Source organism: Lutra lutra, chromosome 15 (assembly GCF_902655055.1).
Source record: "Lutra lutra chromosome 15, mLutLut1.2, whole genome shotgun sequence".
Taxonomy (NCBI): domain Eukaryota; kingdom Metazoa; phylum Chordata; class Mammalia; order Carnivora; family Mustelidae; genus Lutra; species Lutra lutra.
In genome coordinates, this window is record NC_062292.1 from 37,358,241 (window position 1) to 37,383,919 (window position 25,679).

Consider the following 25,679-nt stretch of genomic DNA (forward strand, 5'->3'; position numbering starts at 1 on the left):
TGTGTCAAATAAATAAAAAAAAAAATCTTAAAAAAAATTTTCTTAATATCTCTTCATTCCACAAAGATCCATGAAACACCAGTTATGCATGCTACTATCTTCCATACTGTGAGGCACAGAAAAGAAAAAGATATCCCTCCTCTCAAGATTTTCAAGAAATATGTGGTATAAATACCAATTATTGAATATAATAAAGTAGCTGTAAATATAAACTTATCCTTCATTGTAGGAATACAATTGAACGCAAACTTTTTGATCGGAGATGAAAATTTACTTAAATGACCATTAATACGTCATGATTAATGTCAAATCGTAAGATTTCTAATAAGTAGCCTCAGTCAACAGATTAACAATATTAACAATATAGAGCTATAATTACATACTATAAACAATGGAAATTCTGGGATCAAATAAAGAGGTTTAGAAGCTTCTGAACTGTACAGAGCTGGTGAGGGTGTAACAGTCACCATGGTCACTTCACTATTTCACAATTTCACTCACAGGCTGTACAAATTAGTAAATAAGTATTAGCATTTGCAACTTTTGTGGGAGCCAGTGCTACATGAGAAAAGGGTACACATCTTTTGGATGCAAAAAGACATCATAAGAAACAAAATAAGTAGAATTTTACATCATTCTGATATGAGGAATTAAAAATAAGATGGAGCACTGTCTGTCGTATGTCTGCAATCAGACTCCTAGGTCCGAAAACAAATGATTGTAATATAAAAAATTTTGCTCACGTGGAAATGGAAAATACACATCAAGTATACATAAAAATTCACAAAATTTTGGAAGGAAACACTTGTATAGCAAGGGATGCTTATTAAGAATGTGAAAAAACCACTACATTAAAAAAGCAAAAGGTAGGGTTTCAGCATGGAATAAAATTTATCAAAGGAGATATTTTACTAGCAAAGCTCAATCTATAGCTAGACATTGAATAGAAGAAAGAAAATAGACTGGTAAAAATGAGAAGGAAAAGCATTTCATATGAAGGAAAAACCAAAAGCAAATGTATAAAGAGTGAGAGAGGCAGAAGGCCCAACTCGTAAAACCTTCAAACTTAATGTTTAAAGAGACTTCAAGAAATAAATTTGGTTCAGCTTACAATAAGCAAGATCAATGCTTCCTTTTCTTTTCTTTTGCACCCCAATCATTTCTGGAAAGCACACCTGACAGTTAGATGGTGAGAACCATTCCCCTGATGCACCAGGGCCCTAATAATCGTGCAGTTACCATTTTTGTCACTAGATGGCAGACAGATACTAATAAGGCAAAATACTGGGTAAGCTTACATTCATGGGGGTTGTTAGGGGGTAGCGGAAAAATAAGGGATATAGGTAGATGAATGGGAAAACACAATTTTTTAGACTACATAAAATTAAGATGCTTTTAATATATGAATTTTTAAAAAAATTGGTGTTCTCTGTGCTACTGCCCCCATTTTAGAGTTCAAGTAACTGAGGTCTAGAAATGTGACCTTGCTTATTACCCAAAAGCCATAGCAAACCCCCAGACTTAAGACAAAAAAAGACCCCAAAAAACAAAAAACAAAAACAAAAATCATATTTGGATGAAATAATGTGAAAAAAAAAGAAAAAAACTCTACCATACATAATCATACTAGCTATACCTTAAGAATGCATGGTGTTTTACGGAATAGAGTTTTAAAACACATGTAATTTTTTATAGGTATAACTAAAGGACAGGGTTAAGTGACTAATCCATGGTTGATTTGATTCAGTCTGTTAGATGTTTTACATAATATACAGTTTTTTAAAAAAGATTTTATTTATTTGAGAGACAGAGAGTGAACAAGTGAGGGAGAGAGTACAAGCTGGAGTAGCGGCAGAGGGAGAGGGAGAAGCAGGCTCCCCTCTGACCAGGGAGCCAGATGTGGGGCTGAGCCGAAGGCAGATGCTTAACAACTGAGCCACCCAGGCACCCCACTATACTGTTTTTCATTAAATACCTAATTCACCACAACTTTTGGTCAACATTTCCCCCCCCTTTTTTTTTTTTACAAAATAGGGAACCAAAAACTTAAAAAAGTAAAGTGTCTTGGGCAAGATTAGACAACTAGTGACAGAGCTAAGACTCTAATCTAGGTATTCTGACTCCCTGAACGGAATTCTTTCATTATATTACATAAGAAGATTCTGAGAGACTCAGAAGAAATAATTGTCTGAGAATTAATCTGAGAAAGACTTTCTTAAAATGGCAAGTTTTAACCTCTTTTTTAATAAATATTTTATTTATTTATTTGACATAAAGAGACACAGTGAGAGAGGGAACACAAGCAGGAAGAGTAGGAGAGGCAGAAGCAGGCTTCCCACTGAGCAGGGAGCCCAATACAGGGCTTGATCTCAGGACCCTGGGATCATGACCTGAGCTGAAGGCAGACACTTAATGACTGAGCCATCCAGGTGCCCTTAACCTCATTTTTTTTTTTTTTCATTTAGTACTTCTGTTTTATTCAAATGCCAAAACATAAGTTGCAAGATACAAATTGTAGTTATACTCAAGTTTGTTTGATTCCTTAACCTCATTTTTAAAGCAGGTGGTAGTTACAGAATGACCAGGAGTGCCAATATTCCAGGTAGGTGAAATGGCAGGGTGCAGTCAGATTAACATACTTTTCCAAAGATACTGAAGACATATCCTGTCAGGGCAAAAGAGTAAAATGGAAGGATTAACAAGATATGTGTTTGGTGAAGTGTAATGAATTCAGTCGATGAGAGCTATTATGATTTAATAGTCTTAAAGACCAAGTATGGGCTGGAGGAGAGAGGCAAGATGGCGGAAGAGTAGGGAACCTTGTTGCTGCTGCTGGTCCCCTGAATTGAGCTGGATATCTACCAAACCATCCTGAACACCCACAAAATCAGCATGAGATATAACAATATCTATCTGGATTCTCTACATGCAGGAAAAACTCCACTGGGGTGAGTGGCGGCTTCTGACACTCCAGATTTTCCTCGGATTCATCTTGCCTGAGTCGTGGTTGATATTTTGGACTATGTACATTCCCTCAACCATCCCTCAAGAGAATGACTAGGAGGAGGAACTCCCAATGAAGGAAAGAACTAGAGACAATGGCTTCTGCCACAGACTTAATGGATATGGATCTAAGGAAGATATCAGAAAAGGACTTCAGATTAACATTTATAAAGTTGTTATTTAGGCTTGGGAAAAGTATTAGTGACAGTATAGAATCTCTAAGGGCAGAATGTAGAGCTACTGTTGCTGAAATTAAAAATGCTGTGAAGGATATGTTGTCTAAACTGAATACTGTGAATGCCATGGTAAATGAAAAAGAACGAATTAGTGATCTAGAAGATAAGCTGATAGAAAGGAAGGAAGTCAAGAATGATAGAGATAAACAACTACAAGTTCATGAGATCAGAAGTAGAGAGATCAATGACACCATGAAACATTCCAAAGTCAGAATTACTGGGATCCCTGAGGGGGTGGAGATAAAGAGAGGATGAAGATGTATACGTGAGCAAACCATAGCTGAGAACTTACCTAATCTGGGGAAGTAAAGAAGGATCTGTGTCCAAGAGGCAGAGAGGAACCCTCCCAAGAGCAATAAAAACAGACCAATGCCCCGGTATATAATAGTAAAACTTGCTAATCTTAGAGCCAAGGCAGCTACCCTGAGAGCAGCTAGGGGGAAGAGATGTCTTACCGATGGAGGGAGGAACATGAGAGTAACATTAGACCTGTCCACAGAGACCTGGCAAGACATAATCAGGGTACTAAATGAGATGAACATGCAACCAAGAATACTTTATTGAGCAAGGCTGTCATTCAGAATAGATGGAGAGACAAAGAGCTTCCAGGACAGGCAGAAAGTAAAAGGATATGTGATCACCAAGCCAGCCAGGGCAGAGGGGCGGGGATTGTCCATAAAAGAAAAAAGACCCCAAGAGTAATACAGACCAGAAAGCAACAGAGATAATATACAGAAACAGGGACTTCACAGGCAATATGATGGCACTAAATTCATATCTTCCAATAGTTACTCTCAATGTGAACAGCCTGAAAAATGAAATGGCTCAGGGTTTCAGATTCGATAAAAAGATAGGACCCATCCATATGCTGCCTCCAAGAGACTCATCCTGAACCTAAAGACACCTCCAGATTGAAAGTAAGGGGATGGAGAACCATTTATCATGCAAATGAACCTCAAAAGGTAGCAACTCCCATATCAGACAAACTGGATTTTTATTTTTTTTAAGATTTTATTTACTTGACAGACAGAGATCACAAGTAAACAGAGAGGCAGGCAGAGAGAGAGAGAGGAGGAAGCAGGCTCCCTGCTGAGCAGAGAGCCCCATGTGGGGCTCAATCCCAGGACCCTGAGATCATGACCTGAGCCGAAGGCAGAGGCTTAGCCCACTGAGCCACCCAGGTGCCCCCAAACTGGATTTTTAAACCAAAGACTGTAGTAAGAGATGTAAAGGAACACTATTATCATACTTAAAGGGTCTATACCACAGAAAAATCTAACAATTGTAAGTCGTATGCCCCCAATATGAGCACAGCCAACTACATAAAACAACTGTTAACCAAAATAAAGAATCATATTGATAATAATACATTAATAGTAGGAGACCTCTCAGCAATGGACAGGTCATCTAAGCAGAAGATTAACAAAGAAACAAAAGCTTTGAATGAAAGATTGGACCAGAAAGACTTTGTAGATGCATACAGAACATTACACTCTAAAACAACATAATACTCATTCTTGAATGCACATGGAACTTCCTCCAGAATACATAACATACTTGGTCACAAATCAGGTCTCAACCAATACCAAAAGACTGAGATTATTCCCTGCATGTTATCAGACCACAGTGCCTTGAAACAGGAATTCAGTCACAAGAAAAAATTTGTAAGGAATTGAAATATGTGGAAGTTAAAGAACATCCTACTAAAGAATGACTGGATCAACCAGGAAATTAAGGAAGAACTTAAACAAGTCATGGAAAATAATGAGAATGAAAACACATCGATCCAGAACCTATTGGTAATGCAAAGGCTGTCCTTTCAACAATGTGGCAGGATACAAATCAAAACGACAATGAGATATCACCTTACACCAGTTAAAATGGCAAAAATTAACAAGACAGGAAACAACAAGTGTTGGCGAGGACGTGGAAAAAGGGGAGCCCTCTTATACTGTTGGTGGGAATGCAAGCTGGTACAGCCACTCTGGAAAATAGGATGGAGGCTCGTCAAGACATTAAAAAGAGAGCTACCCTATGACCCAGCAATTGCACTACTAGTTATTTACCCAAAAGATACAGGTGTAGTGAGAAGAAGGGGTACATGCACTCCAGTGTTCACAGCAGCAATGTCCATGATAGCCAAACTGTGGAAGGAGCTGAGAGGCCCTTCAACAGATGAATGGATAAAAAAAGATGTGATTCATATATACAATGGAATATTACTCAGCCATCAGAAATAATGAATACCTACCATTTGCATCGACATGGATGGAACTGTAGGGGATTATGCTAAGTCAAATAAGTCAAGCAGAGAAACAATTATATGGTTTCACTCATATGTGGACTATAAGGAATAGCACAGAAAACCATAGGGGAAGGGATGGAAAACTGAAGGGGGAGAAATTGGAGGGGGAGATGAACCATGAGAGACTATGGACTCTGGGAAACAAACTGAAGGTTTCAGAGTGGGGTGGAGGGGTAGGGGGATGGGGTCACCGGGAGATGGGCACTACCGAGGGCATATTTTGTGATGAACACTGGATGTTATACACAACTAGTGAATCACTGAACACTGCATCAAAAACTAATGGTGTACTATACAGTGGCTAACTGAACATAATTTTTAAAAAAGTGAAAAAAAAAAGATCAAGTATGGGCTAAGATGTCGGTCTGGAATAGCTGGCAATCTCAAAGGCAAGAGGAGCTGGCACTAGCAAGCCCTTTTCTACAGATAAAACCCTATCATTTTATTTGCTCAATCAGGCAACCCTACTACCTAGTGCTACAGAGAAAAACAAGGGCAAGATAGGGATAAAGCTAAGGGCAAGATAGGAAACTGAAACCAGCTCCCCGTGATGGTATAGGCATGCAGGAAGTGATAGGCTGCTACAGGGAGCAGGGATAAAGCCCTACTTACTTTAGAAAAACATTAATTTATATACAACAAAAGCCATAAACTGATGGCAGATAGTCATTAAACTCAATCCCAAAACTTTTGGGGGAAGTATAAGAGCAAAAACTCCTTTAGGGAAGAGGAGGAAACCCTCTTAGACACAGGACTCTACACTGACTACAAGCAGAAATCTATCACCAGCAGAGAGGGACAGGCAGCCTCCAAATTGCCCAAGATCAATTACAGGTATGAGAAAGTTTATCTGCCATGGAAAGAAGTGGAGGGATATTTAGAAAGCCCCAAATCTGAGGCACAGGGACACATGGCTTGTCAAGAATGAAGCTGGACCACAGCGTAGAAAATCCAAAAGACTAGGACCAAGTAACCAGCAACAGAAGTTAATTGCTGGGTGAGGGGCAAAAATATTGAGAGAGACCCCCCCTATGTTGCTCTGATATAGGTGAGAGTGAGGGTTAGGGAGAAACACTACGAAAAAACTTCTAGAACCTCTACTAGAAGTAGTCCATTCTAAATACAAGATAATAGCAGCCCACTGCAGGTAATGATATCAACAACAAAATCCAAACCAGTTCAACTTGTGATGTATTCAATCTCTGTACTAACAGCATTTAGAAGACTCTTGGTCTTTCTGGATATAAGTACTATTTAACTTATTCTCTACTGCCTTTTCACATATGAGGTCCAGTATTCAAGAACTACCACACATTAAGAGTAAGGGGAAAAAACGATGGACAACATACAGCAGAAAGATGAAATCCATTAAAAAAAAAAAGAGTCAAATTGAAATGATAGAAAAAAACATAGGGGATGTATTCTTTTGATCGGGTTATCAGTAGACTAAAGAAAGTATCAATGAACATTAAAACAGATGAACAGAAATTATCCAGACTGGCATTTCTATACACTAACAGTGAACTATCTAAATAAAATAAAATAAAATAAAATAAAATAAAATAAAATAAAATAATTCCATGTACTATATAGCATCAAAGACAATAAAATACTTAAATTTAACCAAGGAAGTGAAATATCTATACAACAAAAACTTTAAGACATTGATGAAATTGGGATGCCTGGGTGGCTCAGTTGTTAAGCATTTGACTTCAGCTTCAGTCATGATCTCAGGGTCCTGAGACCGAGCCCCACATCGGGCTCCCTGCTTCTCCCTTTCCTACTCCCCCTGCTTGTGTTCCCTCTCTTGCTGTGCCTCTCTTTCTGTTAAATAAATAAATAAAATCTTTTTTAAAAAAAGAGAGAGACTGATGAAAGAAATTGAAGATGACACAAAAAAATGGAAAGATAACCCATGTTCATGGATTAGAAGAGTTAATATTGTTAAAATGTCCATACTAAACAAAGAATTATAGATTCAATGCAATTCCCATCAAAATTCTAATGGCATTCTTTGCAGAAATGGGAAAAGCAATCCTAAAAATCTGTATGGAACTACAAAAGACCCTGAATAGCCAAATTAATCTTGAGAAAGAAGAACAAAGGTGAAGCATCATAATTTCTGATTCCAAACTATATTACAAAGCTATAGTAATCAAAAGAGTATGATACTGGTTTAAAAACAGACATAAAGACCAATGAAACAGAATCAAGAGTCCAGAAATAAACCCATCCATAAATGGTCAACTATTTTTAATAAAGGTGCCAAGAACATTCAATGGTGAAAGGATAGTCTCTCAATAAATGGTGCTGGGAAAATTGGACATTCACATGCAAAAGAATAAAGCTGCATGAATTGTACCACTCACAAAAATTAACTCAATATATACTAAGGACTTGAATGTAAGGCCTGAAACCATAAAAATCCTAGAGGAAAAACCTCCCTGACATTAGTCTTGGTAATGATTTTTTGGATATGACATCAAAAGCACAAGCAGGAAAAAGAAATAGCAAATGGAACTACATCAAACCAAAAAGCTTCTGCATAGCAAAAGAAATAATGAACAAAATGAATATTTCTTCCATTCTCAAGGAATGTGAGAAAATATTTGCAAATCATACAAAGGGATTAATATACAAAATATATAAGGAACTCCTACAACTCACACAATAGCCGAAACACCCCACAAATAATCCACTTAAAAATGAGCAGAGAACTTGATTAGACATTTTCCAAAGAAGACATACAAATAGCCATCAGTAGATGAAAATGTGCTCAATATCACTAAACATCAGGGAAATACAAATAAAAACCACAATGAAATATCAACTCACACCTATTAGAATGGCTATTATGAAAAAGACAATAGATAATAAACATTGACAAGGATGTGGAAAAAAGGGAACTTATGTGCACTGTTGGTGAGAATGTAAATTGTGCAATCGCTATGGAAAAGAGTATGACGATTCCCCCCCAAAACTGAAAATTGAATGACCTTACGTTTAGCAGTTCCACTTTTGGTTATTTTTCAGGAGGAAATGAAATCACTGTCTCATGCAGGTATCTGTACCCCATGTTCACTGCAGCATTATTCACAGTAGTCAAGATATGGAAACAACCTAAATGTCTATTGATGGATAAGTGGATAAAGAAAATATGGTATGTATACAATAGGATATTATTCAGTCAGAGTAAAAAGAAAATTGCTATTTGTGATATTGGTAAACCTTGAGAAGATTAAACAAAGTGAAGTAAGTCAGAGAAAGACAAATACTTTCTAATCTCATCTCTGTAACTGAAAAAACCAAGCTCATAGAAACAGAAAATGGATTGGTAGTTGCCAAAGGCTGGGAGTGGAGGAAATGAGATGTTGGTCAAAAGGTACAAACTGCCAGTTTTGAGATGAGTAATTTCTGGAAATCTAATGAACAGCATGGTGACTACAGTTAACAACACTGTATTGTATACCTGAAAGTTGCTAGAGAGTAGGTCTTAAATGTTTTCACCATGAAAACAAAGACATGGTAATCTTGTGAGGTGAAAACTGTGTTAAGTAATCTTATTGTGGTAAACATTTCATAATATATACATGTACTAAATCTAAAAGAATTATCCAAACTGAAACACAAAGAGAAAAGAGAACAGGAAAAACAACAGCAGCAGCAAGAGCAGCAACAACTGCATGAAAAACCAGAATAAAGCAACCAAGCCCTGAGGAATGGGTCCAATCCTTTCTGTTCCCAACACACAGCAGGTGTTCATTAAATTTTTGTGAAGGTTGCTGTTGTAGTGGATAGAAAAGAAACGATATCACCTAATACTTATTAAACTTCTGGTGAGTGTTGGAAAAACAAATTCTATCACTATACTAACCCCAATCTCCACAATAACTACACGAGTGGACACGCTATCATCATTTTATAGGTCCAAAAGCTGAGAGGATTAGTGAGGCTAGGCAAATTGCTCAAGATCAAAAACCACGCATGTGGCAGAGCTGGTATTCAGGTCCAGGTTTGTTATACTCCAAAGTCCAAGATCTTTTACACTTCCACGTGGGGTCTTAGTGCCTTGTGATGAATGTGATGTAAAGACTTTAAAAGGAAGAATAAATACAAAGGTCAATGAAGGGAAGTCTTTCTGAATTTGTAAAAGATGGTCCTTAGTAAAGTAATATGAGGTAAATGATCTTGAAAGCAGTCCGTGCACATAGTACTGTTCACAGGAGGTACATGACCTTGAAAACTGTGTACTAGCACGTAGCAGATATTCAGTAGTTTTTGTTGAGGTGAATTAGATAGTTTCTCCATCATTATGTTGTCCATTAGGTCTACATTATACCATTAATTACATTAGTGGATGCTTATTTTAATTAATATTAACTTGGGGACTCTTCTAGAATTAGACTAAAGAAATCTCCATCTTAGATTTTAGAGACAGAGTGTTTGAAATCAGAACTGACCACTTTACAGAGTCCTTTTATTGATACTAGGAAGTTTCCTTTAGGAAGTTTTGACTTCTTTTCCTTTGGAAAATACTGTATCAAAGTCATCCTAGAAACACAAATCATTTCTCCATTGTTAGAGATTATATACAACATACCCAATGGCAACATTGTACTAGCTATTCTAAAAGGCCTTCTCTCATTGACATGTGTTAATAAATGGAAAGAAGACCATGTAGTCACAGTATTCATTACTCATCTGTGTTTATAAGCAATATGACTGTGAATTGTTAATACTTTAAAGCCAGTTTTTCAAGACCGTTCATATGCCAAATAATTATGTTAACTATAAATATTTAAAATACATTGTTTAATTATTTTTTTGTTCTTTAATATTTGAAAATGCAAAATTTAACAAAGCTCTTGCAGTAACTTTTCACTACTGAGAAATTATTGATCAGTATAAATATAAGAATATGTATAAGACTTAAAATTATTCATAAAGCAAAACAGATAAATATATAAATTTTTTATAAATGGCAAACTATCTGTAATTTCACTTTTGCTGACAGGGTTTCAATATTTTAACATTTAAAAAGGTTTCTTCATGCACAACAAGTCCACTGTATTTTCAGTAAAACAGAATTTGATTCTTTTTACCAAGTGATGTGAAGATGATTTTTCTAGCTGGAATAAACAATTAAAAACTCAGCAGTGACCAACAAAACAACATTATTTCCAGCCACCTAATAAACTATGTTTGTAAAAAGCACATAACTAAAGATTAAAATATTTAATTTATAATTATAGCTGATTTTATTTTTCAGATTATCATATCAACATATCATGAGCATAAATGTGTATATGTGTGGAAGGAGTCTTAATATGGTTCCTGTGTTGAATGTAGCATAATCTTAACAGAAATTGCAATTACTCCATATGTATTTTGGCTTCAAAAGCATTATCTTACAACTATCAGACATTAGTAAACTCAAAGAGGGAACAGACTTCTGTGAAATGACCAGTATTAAACTCAAACGTTAGAAAAACCATAAAGAACTTCCAGAAAAGGCTGCCACACAGTAGTCCTATTTTGTAATTGGCATGAGGACACAGGCTAACTTGTTAAGATATTTATGTATTATTCTAATATTTTTATGTTCTCTATCAGGGAACATAACAATGTGTAGTAGATACAAATCCAGTTCAAATTATAATAAGATTCTATTATACTCTTGTATTTATAATCTACTGACATTCCTGGAATTTTTTCTCTCTTGAGGGACATTAATAGGCAGCAGCAGTAACCCCTACAAAGAAAAGACTGGCCTCCTCTTTCATCAACACTAACATTGATCTCTGCCCAACCTTAAAAGCAGTTCTAGATACAAAATAGGAAGAACATCATCATTTTTTTTTTTTTAATCCCAGGATGCCTGGCAGAACACAAGAATTTGTCCATTAAAAATTGGGTGCTTTTGGAATAGAGAGTTATTGTTAATTTCACCAAAAGCCCTTAAAATAATTAAAAAAAAAAAAACAGGGGGAAACTCTAAGTTAAGTAGAATAGAAAGTAACAAGGAAAAATATTAGCAATGTGATTATTGATGTAAAGTCTAGAATGTCAATACTCATCACATAACTAAAAGGAAAATCCAGTAACTCTTTTTGTTTCAAGACTTTGTAATAAATGACATAGTCAGTTGTGGCAATAAATTTGAAGAGTAAAATATAACACCGGAAAGGTATATTTCAACCTAAAATGATATTATAATATATACTGAACATGTTCACATGTCTTTTTAATATATCTGGTTATTGTTTGCAGAACTAAACATTTAAAAAATGAAGTCCCAGCCAGTTACTGAAAGGAGCTGGTTTTGAATTATTTCTTCGAAAAAATAATGTTCTTGAATAATTTTATGACAATATAAATGTTTCAATGTGTATTTTATTGCATTTCTAGAAAAGACTATTGTGTATGGCAAATTTTATAATTTTTTTTTGGTTTGTAACTATCATCTTTCAATGAAACAAAGTATTATACAGTGCCACTAGAGGGCATTCTTGTAATCCGTAACTGAATGGGGGGGAGGTGGGTGGCAAGGTACAAATTTTAACCATAATGAAATTTGACATGTTGGAAATTAATTTTATTTCAACGGAAAACAACAGAGGAAAAAATATTTTTTAAAAATTATTTTTATTAACATATATTATTTGTCCCAGGGGTAAAGGTCTGTGAATCATCAATTTCTTTAAAATTAGTGACATTAATATAAATTAGAATAAATACATGCTATGTCAAAGAGTGACTTTGGGACAGAGACATCTAAAATGGTGTTTTCATTTAAGCAATATTTTTGTGGGTATATTTTAATAGAGACACATTTACTTATTTCAAAGTATTTTATCTGATAAAAATTAGAAAGATAAAAACTTTCTAATAGATTTTATCACTTTAATTCAACAACTTAGCTTTATCATCATAATAGTATTCTCAATATTTAGCCAAATTACAGAAAGTGCTAAAAAAAAATTGATTTTTTTCTTTTTTTTTTTTTTGCTTATCATGATTTGGTTAAACTTATTATTTTGTAAAATTTACATTAAGTATTCTTTCCAGTTATCTGGGCCCTCCTCCTTCATACACCCATTTCTTCCCTGTCTCTCCAGGTCACTATTATCCTTCTCATTGTGATTTGCAATCATTTTTTTCTTGGTTATAGAAAGCAAGTGGTGTCTTCCCTCTGCAAATAATGATTATTCATTTCTTTCTTGACTAATAAAGCAAAGCTACTGAATGAACTGTGTATTTCCAAAGATCCCAACAATTGTGCCATTTTTTAAAATCTTTTGTGTCACCTGAGCAAAAAATGCTATCTTTAATTACATTCATTTTATTCCCAGAGTCCACTGAATTCCAGTGAAGAAAAGAGGGTCACAAACACAATACCATAAACCACATCCTACTAGGTATGAATATCCCATTATTTATTATGCTTAGGAGCTAAATAATTTAGAGAATCTAAGTTTTTATCTTACAAATTTCATAGGAACTTAACTTGTGACATTTTAAAATATGAAATTTTTATCTGTAAAATGTAAACCTCTTGATTATTCATATTTTTTAAAACATGCTTTTGTACTAGGATGTCTTTTAAGTCCCCATTCAACAAAAACGTGGCTTTGAAATGCCTTACTTGCAAGTCTCTAGATGCCAGAAATGTATATATAAATACTTCTAAGTCCATTCTTTAAAGATGAAATTATATTGCTTGTCAATTATAAAATGAGCTCACGGCTGTTGTGCTATATTCCATAAATCTACTAGGATGATTAATAAGCCATTAAATACATAAGGATTCAAAATGACAGTATAGTTTAGCAGTGTATAATGGGTAAAAAGGAAAATCACATAGATCACATTTTATGGTGTAAATACCTTCCTTATTTATGCATTCAAAAAGTAACTTCAGACCTTAAACTGTTAGTCTTTATGTGAATGTGGTACTGTATGGTGACTAACATAATAAAAAATAATCATTAAAAAATAACAGTAGAATCAACAATCACTAGTTTCATAGTTCTTGGTCTTATTAGTAGACATTATGACTATTACACATATTTCTATTTGTAAACACTGTATTTGTGTTAAAGACTTGACTATGTTCCAAGTGTAAGTATTTATCAACAGGCACACTAAATCATATTGCAAATCCATTCATATTTTCCCATGCTGCTTTTATACAATTAATTGGAAAGGTTGGAAATAAATCTGAGTGCATTGCTATTTGTCTCAGACATGAAATAGTTAAGAGTGATATGTGTGCCAGGGTTTTAATAGGCCTTAACAACAAAAAGCTTCAATCCTCTACTTTCACTAGATTTTGTTGCCGTGGTTTTGCTTGCTTAGGGCCATCCATCTGTTAATGTTGACTTGTAATATAGCTAAGCTCCGGCTTGCAGTTCACTAGTCCAGTTGATGTGTGTGTGCATATGTGTGTGTACATGTGTGTGTCCTATATAGATACACAGATACATACACATTACAGTTGCTAGAATAAGAATGGCTAATATTATTAAAAATGGAGTAGCACCTTAGATTCATATAAATTTTGCAGATTTAAAGGGATTTCTCATTCTTAGAAAACTCCCATAAATTTTTACTAATAAATATTCTTAAAACATAATTTTCAGGGACAGACTTAGTATAAACGAAGACTACAGTCAGTATTCTAAAATAAAATTGATGAAAGAAGGTAAGTGTGTAGTCAAGATTAAAACTGTTCTGCACCATGACTGGTGGCAGTATTCTCACTGGACCCAACTGGCCCTGTTTTCAATAAAACCAGAGGAGGATCCTTTCCCTGGAGTCCTGTTAGGCTGGGGCTGCTGCTGGAACTGTCATCTTCACACAAAAGGGAAAAGGGTTGGGTTTTACAAATGTGAAGCCTAATTGGGAGATCTTCATGGCTGTACCCTTGACATTTATTTAAGCCTCATCAACAAAACGGGAAATAACCATACTAATTAGCAGACCAGCATACAAATTACTATTTGTTGGGGTGTAGATGTAGATTCACAATCTATTCCAAACACAAGCTAAGTAATGGAATACAGGCTTAAAACAACATACATTTTAATTTTTGTTCTTTTCTACAGTACCCAGACTATGAAACTTGATTTTTTTTCACTTACTAAAATACATTCTTGGAGTTTAAGAAACCATAATCTCATTTTCATCTTTTGAAAAACAGGTGAAAATAAAGTGTTTCATTTATCCAAGTCTAGCTAGAAACTGGAAATGTAAAGTTCTTTACATAGCTGATATCAACTTCTCAAATGGATAAAGAATTGGGATAAGTAAAGCTCACATCTTTATTTTGATACCTCTACTGACAATAAAATGACATATCTGAGGTCTTTTAAACTTAGAAATTAAGACATTTCTCAGGAAAATAAGCTATATATTTCTTCTCAAATCATAAACTGGGATGTAAAGTTATCCATATTTAGAATGAAGACAGACACTAATTTAGGGGACTAGAGGACTGTGAGTGGCTCTGGACAGTTGCCACCAAGAGAGAAGAAAGTCAGGGCCATTGTGGTAAGAGACCTGAAGTTCAAGATATGTGTATATATATTAATGGGTAGCTGCCAATTTTTAAGTGCCTATTAGGTGGCAGGTGTTTTATACACATTATCCATAATGCCTATAGCATCTTAGCAAAATGACATTTATTGTCATTACCATTTCATAAATGTAGAAAGTATGGCTTAGGGACACTGTGTTTTGCTCAATGCTAACTGCTAGTACTTTTTCCAAAGTCAAGTCTCTCTGACTCTCAACACCGTAACTTTGTCTCCAACAGCCCTTCCTCCACAAACACTCCACCCAACACAAAGGCGCGACAGCAGTGGTTAGCTACTTAACTCCCAGAATCAGTCTGTCTGCTTTTCAATCCCTACTCTGATACTCATTACTGTAGAACTTTGGTCACATTTCTTCATCCCTCTGCTGTTACTAAATCTGAAAAATGGGGATGATCATTCCCAGTGTGCTTGGATTGCTAGGAGTTTTAAATTAATCATATAATATACACAAACATACAGAGAGCTTTGCTGTCTCTTCCTCATGTTTTCCAAGTTCACTCCAGTGTACTTCAATTTTATTCCACTCTGTAAAAACTGAAGTTTGGAAATGATAGTAAGACCTCAAAATTATCTGTATCACCAAATCCTAGAGGTCCTATGGAATCTCACTTTTAGGTAACTGAATTTACAACATGGCAAGAATTTTAGGAGAGTGTGGCTGATTCCAGCATCCTGGGATCAAGCCCTGCATCATCATCGGGCTCCCTGCTCCCCGGGAAGCCTGCTTCTCTCTCTCTCCCACTTCCCCTGCTTGTACTCCCTCTCTCACTGTCTCTGTCAAATAAATAAGTGAAATCTTAAAAAAAGAGAGAGAGAGAGATAGAAAGAGTGTATGGCTATTTGAATAATCAAATGTGAGATGGGTCCTTCAGTGAGAGGCTGGTTCTAACATGACACAGTGATGTTACTCTTCTAATTCAGTGAGCCTGACCGACAGAAGAAAAGGGTGCCTTCTAAGTTTACTTCTACTTGTAGCCTTTATTTTTTTAATAGTTTCTTAGGAAATTAAGCTGTCTTTGTATTAATAAACCTGAGTATTTCAAGTGATAGACACTACACAGAAGAGAGAAAGAAGGAAAATCAGATTTCTGTCCCTAAAACAGTGTTCCTTGCCTCTCTTGGCTACTTCTACTGGATGGGAGCTGTTGGGACACTTACTTCACCTGTGGATCCACAATGTCTAGCCCTATTTCCTGGAATAGTTGCATGCCTCCTGAACAATTTTATTTTAATCCTTGTACATCATGAATCATGGTAGGTGTGTTTGTCTTTTCATTTTGGCTGCTAAGCAAGGGAATGGGCCTTAGCTGCTGCTGCTGCTTCTTCTGCTTTTTTTTTTTTTTTTTTTAAAGATTCTACTTATTCATTTGACAGAGAGAAACACAGCAAGAGAGGAGTGGGAGGAGGAGAAGCAGACTTCCCGCCGAGCAGGGAGCCTGCCTGATGCGGGGTTCCAGCCCAGGACCCTGGGATCATGACCTGAGCTGAAGGCACACACTTAATGACTGAGCCACCCAGGCGCCCCAGGCCTTAGCTTCTTACTGCACTTTCTCTCTGCCTTGAATCTTATCTAAATTAAATACATTTCAATCTTTTGTTCTATGATTCCTGGTAAAATGTCCAATTAATTTTGAAAATAAGTAGAATATAAACAAGTTAATAAACATAATGTCTCTGACATATTTATTGATTACCCAGATTATGCCTCGAACCATATCTATTTCTCGAAATGCTTCCATATGTAATTGGAAATCTTAATGGGCTCAGATCCTAATATTATTGTGCTTAGAGAGACAACAGTAAGACTATTCATTGATTTGGAAATAATCATAAAACAGTATCTTCATGGTTCTAGCATGAGCTTCTGTTTCTTGTATTATACAATGGATCATATTTCTAGCAAATCATTGAGGCTGGATTACCTCCAAAAAGTGAACCAAGGAAGCTTCTGTGGTATCAGACCAAAAAGAAAAGGCAGTAGACTATGCCCAGTCCCTACTGATTTCCTTGCCCCAAATGCAAACAATGTATTTGAAGCTTATTTTCTATGCATTCTGTTTGTGTAAGTGGCTCAATTCTCATGTGGGAACTAAGGCAACAATGACCCATTAGGGTAGGCTGACCTTAAACTTGCCAAGTTTCAGGTTTATGGTACAAAGACCAACCCCTAAGTATTTAAAAATACAGATTTTTTTTTTTACAAAGGCGACTTTTTGCCAAATGATTACAAGGCAATTGGAGGTAGCAAAAAATCTTCTGAGATTTTTGTCACTGTCCTTAAAATCCTACTCTGAGAACTGCTTTCCCTGTTCACCCCTACTACTTGCCAGTGTTCTTGGTACATGGTATTCTCCTTGCTTCCCTGGCTAGAGTTCACTGACCCAAGGATTAATGCTTGATCCGAGTGGGCTGATGACACTCTTCCACAAGACAGTGGATCTGGGAATTGCGGTCCATTCCTAGCAGCTGGCTGAGCTGAGGGCCTGCAAGCACAGTGTCAGGCACACGGAGGAGTTGAGAAAACCTCTCTATGGAAGGCACAGTGAATAGTGAAGCAGAGAGAAAAACAAGCCGGATGAGAGAGAGAGAGAGACAGAGAGAAGGTGGGTTGGGACATGGGGAGGGGTAGGGGTAAGGGGTGAGTGGGGAGGGCTGATGTTCTTCCCTGAGTACTTTTGCTTTTTCCATTTTCTGGTTCCAGTCCTACCAGAGGGCTACATACATTCCTATGCCTAACCTAAGCAGAGAAAAAACAGCAGATCGTGATAAATACTGCTGGGTTACAAATGATTGGAAATAAGGATCCTTAACAAATTGACCTGTTAAAACATACACACACACACACACACACACACACACAGGTATATACACCCATTTCTATAATGGAACACATGTATACAAAGAAATACACATACGGGGATTACACATTACCTAAAATTCAGATATTTATCATTTGAAAAGATTGATATTCAGAAATTACCAGCACCTGCATAATAAATCTAAATATGCTGCTTAACAAATTCCTATGAACACGTAGGAAAATTATAATTCTTAAAAGAATAAGCCCTATTTCTCTTAATTCTTGTTAGAGTCATCATTTGTCATGTCTGCCTGAAAACCACAAAATGCTAACTGATGAATATAGATAGTTGAATTAATGATATTATAATAAGTGATGGCCATGAAAATTCAGAATAAGTATGCAATAAATATAACCTATTATCTGTAAGGTTGTCTGTAACTTAATGCAATTTTCTCTATCAGAAATTGTCTAACAGAAAACAAAAACAGAAATCTGTAATATACCTTATAACTAAATTATCAGAGAAATACACTGCTGTGTTAAAGAAAGGAAGATTTAAAAATTTAAACGAGGAGCTAAAAATAGTATTCCTAACTTAAAACTGACATTTGGGACAAGGGTTTCTCTAATTCATGTGTTTTCTTTCTACCCTAAAGCTTCTGATAAGTAAACAAAGATCTCACTCTTTTTTCACATAAAAATCAGTGCACCATTGTAAATAAAACATAACTGCTCCAATATTAAGGCAATAAACATTTTGCAAAAGTTTTTAAGATGTTGAAGCTTGAGAACCAAAAGGAATTGAAAATGCTAGTGATGGAAGAAATATAGAGAAATTGATTATAAATCCATCATTGGTTTACAAGTAAACACATGTTTTCCAGTTAACAGTATCCAGAGAAGGTTTCTATACTTGTGGAATTATTTACTGAAGGGCTTACTGTAGGTCATACAATCAGCATTATTACCAACATGCTGCAATTAACCAATACTAATGTATGGAAAATATAAATTTATAAATGGATAGATCATAGAGAAGGCACTTAGTATGGTATAAAAATGGTCCCATGAAGGCAGAGATGTGTTTTGTCTCTCCTGGAACATTTAGAGCCATGACTGGTACACAGTAAGTGCCAGTTTTCTTTATCAAGAAATGAATGAGTTTTCTTTATAAAGGTGAGGGTTTTAGTACAGCTTCACTGGCATCTCCGCAACCCTCATGACACAGAGAAGCTCTTTAAGGCCATCCCTGCTCCTGCAGTGTATGCAGATCGAGGAAAGCTAAGTGAGCATTAGGGATGCATTCGCATCCCATTCTCCCACTAACTCCTTGTAAGTCTTAGGGGAGGTGACCGTTCTGGCTATCACCTCCCTCATCTGTAAACATCAGTGACTGCAATAAATGAACTATAATCCAGTTGAAAATTCTTTTTAAAAGCTAGTTTTCTAAGGCCACTTAAAATATGATTTGTATACAAATCTGGATCATATAAACCTTCAGAAACTTATTTATACAGCAAAACCGAGGTACATATAGCTATAATTCTGAACACTTTCCCCCTTTAGGACAGTATTTTACATAACATCAACATATAAGCAGAAGCTTTAAATATTTATAGCAAATAAAATATCTAACTTTAGAAAAAAACAGGCATATTACTTCATATTCTAATTTCTATAAAAGAGTTTTAACAAATTCCCATGTATGAATTTCATTTTATTTTTGTAGTAGAAAGCTGGGATTTCCCCCCTCATCATCAAGCTATTCACATTCTATAGCAATCACATGCTTAACTGCTTCTCTCCCCTTCCTGGACTGTGAACTCTATGATGACATAATAAAGTATGCAGAGATTGGTATCTGGAATGACCGATTCCTAATCCTCTTGCAGCCTGCTCAGATACTACCTACTCAACCTCCTTGACTGGAAACACAAACTTTCTTACCATAATGATGAAAAAAAAAAAAAAGAATGGGTCCAAAACCGTTCTTTAAAAACTAACTAGAATTACATAATTTTAGAATTTGGAGACATAAGAGTAAATAAACCCACCTGGGCCAGCTTACGCTTTTCTGTATTTCCTCCTTTTTCATTGTGTGATGTGTAAACTGGTGTATACTGTACAGAACCAGAACAGGTCCCATAATCTTCTTCATTTTCCTACACAGGAGGAAATATACAAGTAATTATTTTAAAATACTTCTTGTATTACTTTTAGACAAACTATCTGATATAGATGCAAATAGCAAAATAACACTTCAGATACAATTTTAAAAAATCGGGGCGCCTGGGTAGCTCAGTGGGTAAAGCCTCTGCCTTCGGCTCAGATCATGATCTCAGGGTCCTGGGATCGAGCCCCGCATCAGGCTCTCTGTGCAGCAGGGAGCCTGCTTCCCCATCTCTCTCTCTCTGCCTGCCTCTCTGACTGCTTGTGATCCCTCTCTGTCAAATAAATAAATAAAATCTTAAAAAAAAAATCTATTTAGGAAGAAAATGCATTTTTCTATATTATGAGTTAATAATTTCCAAAATAGTCTCTATTTTGAAAAATTTGGATAAAATTTTTATAAAGATTGTTTACTCTCCATCATAAAAATAGAAGTTTTAAGTAATATTTTTCATCAAAGATAGAAAATCAAAACAACTGACAAAAATCTGCAAAGATGTAATATGTACTCAAATAAAAAACACATACACATACACATAAATATTCATATATATGCAATATTCATAGATTCAAATACACATCTTCAAACACAATCTTTTATAAATTAAGAACATGCTTCAAATTAAAGTAGCGACTACTGGAAAGATCCTATAAAACCAAATGATGGCATTCCTGGCTTAATTCTGCACCAAAGATCATCTTTTTAAAGAAATTCTCCGCTTGAAGCAAGAATTTCAATTGTGATATCAAGGCAATCAACTTTATGAAAACATACATCCTGTTAAAGCATCTTTGAAGATCTCCGTTGTTCTGTGATAAAAAATGCAAACAATAAAGAGATTATTCAGTGACTGCATATAGAATGGCAGACAGTTGCCAGAGGGCTTGTTATGAAAAATACATTGTTGAACAAAGGGCTAAGCATATTTCAAACGTCATTAAAAACATAAATCTCATGTGATTTGTAAAGTACAAGCTTCAAACTAATGCAAGAATCAAGGAAGAATGAAAAGAAGAATATGACATACCTTGTGTTTTAGCTTACTCTTCACTTCCTTTATCCCTTGCTTTGCATGATTTTTTGCCTAGAAAAAGGTAACACAAGAGTCTGGCTCAGCATGGTTCTATTACCACTTAAAGAGTAAGCAGATGAGATCTCATTTCATGAAATTGGCTAATTTCATATTATTTAGAAAAAGAACAAATTATAATCTAAAACTTTATTTTCAGGAAGACCACCCCACTTACTATTATATCTAAATTAGTGAAAACATGATTAGTCTCTATTTGCATACTACTATCATACAAAGGCTAACATATAGCCCGTTTTGCCTCTTAAACTATTGAAAATACAGGAGTCAACCAGATGACTACTGCCCAGTCCTAATTTGAAATTGTGATTAACTGGGGGTGAAAAGCAGAATCCATGTCATCCCAGCAGCAGGCTATTGGGGCAAATGTTCGGGTTTTAAGAAACTCAGGCAACTTTACAAAACTTTATTAAAATGTTTTTACAGGCAGACACAGGTTTTTATTAGCAGAAGTATTTTAATGTTATAGCTATTTTACACCCAGTTTTTCTGGTACAAACTAAAAGTCACTCAACAAAAGACGTTATCCTCATGTTCCACCGGGAATCTGACTGCAGCATTTGAGCTTCTCAGGTCCTGATATGATTCCTGTGGGATATAACTTAACTAAAGACCAGTAACTGGGGACCTCCCTTAAGCCTTGGCCTTTTTTCCACTGGAAATTCCCACTCAGAGTGGCCAGAGTGGAAAAGAAAGGAAATTCACATTTATCTTGTGTTTCCTTGGTATAAGACTATGTGCTGGGTACCTAGCATGTATTAGCTCATTTAATCATCACAAGTCTGTGAAGTTGGTGCAATTATTACTACATTTTACAAATAAGGAAAGTGACTCAGAGGGCATCAGTCTGCATAGCCTAGATTCAAATCTGGGTCTATTTCATTTCTAAGTCCAAATTCCCACCATCACAAAAGGGAAGGAAGAACTAAGTTTTTAAAATATATCTATTGAATATAAGTCTTACGAGAGAAAAGGCATCATGAGTCTCCTTCTACAGACATGGAAACTAAGGTCATAGGGACTTAAGACTTTCCGACTCCAATGTTCTTGTTCCTTCTACCAAACCATCCTACCTTCCCAAGTCACTTCTAGGAAGAGTGAATACATGTCTTCCCAAGTTCACTTAGGGGAAGTGTCTCATTTCTTTCCTGTTAATATCTGTAGTACCAAATACAGTATTTGGTATATAGTAACTACTCAAATTATGTCTTGAACTTGGATAAACAACTATTTCTTTACTGCAAATGAGGCAAAATTAAAACATACTACACACAGTAAAAGAGAACCTAAAAAGTTCAATAACCCTAAATTGTATTTCCATGGTTCTTTGGAATTAAAGCATTTTCACATTCCATATTTTATTGGTAAAGCCACTCTATCTATTTAAAGGGTCCTATATTAACCCCTACATTCCCATTAGGTAAAAATGAATAATTACCAAGAAAATATTCCTGTTTCCATCTCCCAGAACTTTGCTCTTATTTTGTCTATATTCTAATTTATCTAAATGTCCTCCAGTCTTTCAAAATTTGCTTGATTCACACTAATCTTTTCAGATGCTCCTCGGTGTATACAGTTGAATCTAGTGTCAGTCATGATTCTGTAATTCATGCACTGATTCATTTAAATGGCTGTTGCCCGACCTCCTCCACGGACCTTCAGACTGTCTGGAAGATGGGGTACAGACGTTCTCTCTATCCTTTTCAATACCAAGTTGAAACTAAGCAATAAACAAGTATTCTCTACAGAGAAGTATCCAGCAAATGACTTTAGTTAAGAATTTAAAAGACAAAATCCTAACAAAAAAGGTGACTCAGAAAACCTTTTAGCCAAATCAATCATGTATTCACTTTACCGTTATTTTTAGATTTATAAGAAAAGCATACATGTTAGTTCTAGTTTTCTTTCTGGTCTCTATAAGGATAGAAAAATATAAGCATAAAAAAGCATAGAGAAAATGTTCCAAGCATAGAAGAATGATTTAACAACAGGACAAAATCATTATTTCCTTCAACCAATACATATTTGGTTCCTCTGTACTAGTTCCAAAACACAGAGCGAAGGGACGATGATACAAACATAAAACTAGCAGGGGCAGTACCTCTGTCATTCACACTATGTGCCATACTCAGGGCTGCAACTCAAATAACAAGTACAACGCCTAGTATGCGAGAGGTACTCAAATAACTTACTGAATAAATGAAACAGTTTAAAACATGGTTCCCAGTTTTTAAAAATTTACCATCTATGGAAAATCAAGAAAATAAATCCTGTTATTAACATTCAGGAGAGAGAGAGATCAGAAGTTTTGTTCATAGTAATTTGTGGTCAAAGGAGGAAGTTCAAGAGTTCATAGTTCGAATAGCCTCAAAAAGGTGAGTTTTAGGTACAACTATGAAAGTCACAAACTGACTTTACTTGTCCCAAACCTCTTGACTTCTTCATTCATGTGCAACATGATCACAAGATAAATGATGAAAGCAATTAAGAACATTCTGAAGACCTTAATTGGCTTGAAATTAATTTAGGGAATTATCTTCCAGAGAGCAGAATTTTGACTTGTTAACATTTTACTGTTCTGCAGAAAATAAAACACTCTACTGATGAGAAAGATAAAAATATGAATAATGAATAAGTTTTGAACATTTTTATTTCTGGGTTTTTGTCAAAAATAGAGAAAAATTAAGGAGAAAAACATAATTAGCAAAGTAATACAAAACATTTCTCTTAGACTGAGGAAAAATTTCCAAGTGCTTGTTCAAGGAATAAAATAAGGGGCACTTGACTGAGAAACCTTTTTTTATAATCTTAAATGAATGTGAGAAACAAGGCCAGTCTGATGTTTTGCATGGCAGCCATATGCTATTTTATCATAAAAAAAAAATCTCTCCAAAAACTGTATATAAATCAAACCACCAGTATTATAGTAAGATAGTGATACACTAAGAGAGGTTTTCCAGAAAAACTATGAAACAACCAAACAAAATGCACAGGCTGCTGTTTCCAGGCAAAATGGATTCAAAATGGATTCCTCTTCCTACGATGAGGCTTCAAACAGCTCAGAATTGTGGCACTATTTTTGAATCCACTCTGTAGATTAGCTTCCCTACTATAAAATGTAATCTTTGAAATGGATTTTTTTTTAACAGTAATGGTGGCTACATATATGTCATAATTGTAAGTCAAAACAAGAATATAAGTTCTAAGCTTATTAAAATATATTATCCCATTATTAATTCAATCATACCACTTCCTTTACTGAGAGAGCATTTGAAGATAAACTCTTACAAAATCAGAACTATTGCCCTCAGGTGCCTGGGTGGCTCATTTGGTTGAGCCTTGGACTCTTGAAATTTCTGCTCAGGTCATGATCTCAGAGTCCTGAGATTGAGACCAGCATTGGGCTCACGTTCAGTGTGGAGTCTGTTCGAGATTCTCTCTCCCTCTTTCTCTGACCCTCCCCCTGCCTGCACGTGCTCTCTCTCTCTCTCTCTCTCAAATAAATAAATGAATAAAATCTTTACAAAAATCCTGCTGCCCTGAATATTTTTAGAAATAAAAAATACATATGACCTACTACATTTAAAAATTATTTTACTGAATGCCAACCCACTAGCTCCAACCAGTTTAATACTAGAGATAAAGATGCACACAGGCCAAAGAAGTGCTGAAACAGAGATATAAGGACCCAGAAGGTATGGGAACCCTTATAGTGTGGGGTTGGACATTTTATAGGGAAACAGCTAGTGCTTAAACTAAGTCTTATCGAATGAATTAGTGTTTACTGGGTGGATAAAATCCAAGAAATAAATGTGCCAGTTAGTAGAAATGGATTGTGTAAGGATAGAGGCAGAAGAGAACATCTTGCATTCATGAAATGAGGAGTAGCTCAGTATCTCTAGAAATACGGCAGGCTCTAGGGGCTGGGGTGAATTGAAAGGACAGAAGAGGGATCAGGTCTTGAAGGGTTTGGCTATTATATTAAGGAGATTTTTATTTATTAATTATTTTTGTTACTGCTATTGATACAGCAGTTTTTTGTTTTACTTCAGCCATGGAGAATCACTAAAGAATTTTAATTATAGAGAGTCAAACATCTTTGAGAGAAGAGAACGTGCAATATTTGCCTATTTTTTCTACTTTAGCCTCAAGTATACAATGAGAATTTAAAATATGTTGTTAAATGAAAGAATCAAATCTTTAAAAATGGCACTTCATTATGGACTGCTTCAATCTAAGTGCGCAATTTTACTGATAGCTTGGAAATAAACTGAATTCACTTTGGTCAGTATTAACTCTAAATTTTTTAAAGCTTTTTTAAATTAAATTAAATTTAATTAATTAATTTATCTTTAAAATATTTTATTTATTTATTTGATAGACAGAGATCACAAGTAGGCAGAAAGGCAGGCAGAGACAGGAAGGGAAGCAGGCTCCCCGCTGAGCAGAGAGCCTAGATCTCAGGACCCTGAG

At 35.4% G+C, this 25,679-nt stretch overlaps 1 protein-coding gene across 5 annotated transcripts in view; it reads right to left on the bottom strand.

Moving 5' to 3' along the window:
• The window catches only part of DENND1B (DENN domain containing 1B), a 266,328-nt gene that overhangs the window by 18,778 nt on the left and 221,871 nt on the right, over window positions 1–25,679 (bottom strand). For all 5 annotated transcript variants that reach the window (XM_047704392.1, XM_047704388.1, XM_047704391.1 and 2 more), the window contains 2 exons: window positions 21,144–21,200; window positions 20,001–20,108 (listed from right to left, as the gene is read on the bottom strand). In XM_047704392.1, coding sequence (XP_047560348.1) covers window positions 20,001–20,108; window positions 21,144–21,200 — 165 coding nt within the window. The remainder of the gene's footprint in view (window positions 1–20,000; window positions 20,109–21,143; window positions 21,201–25,679) is intronic.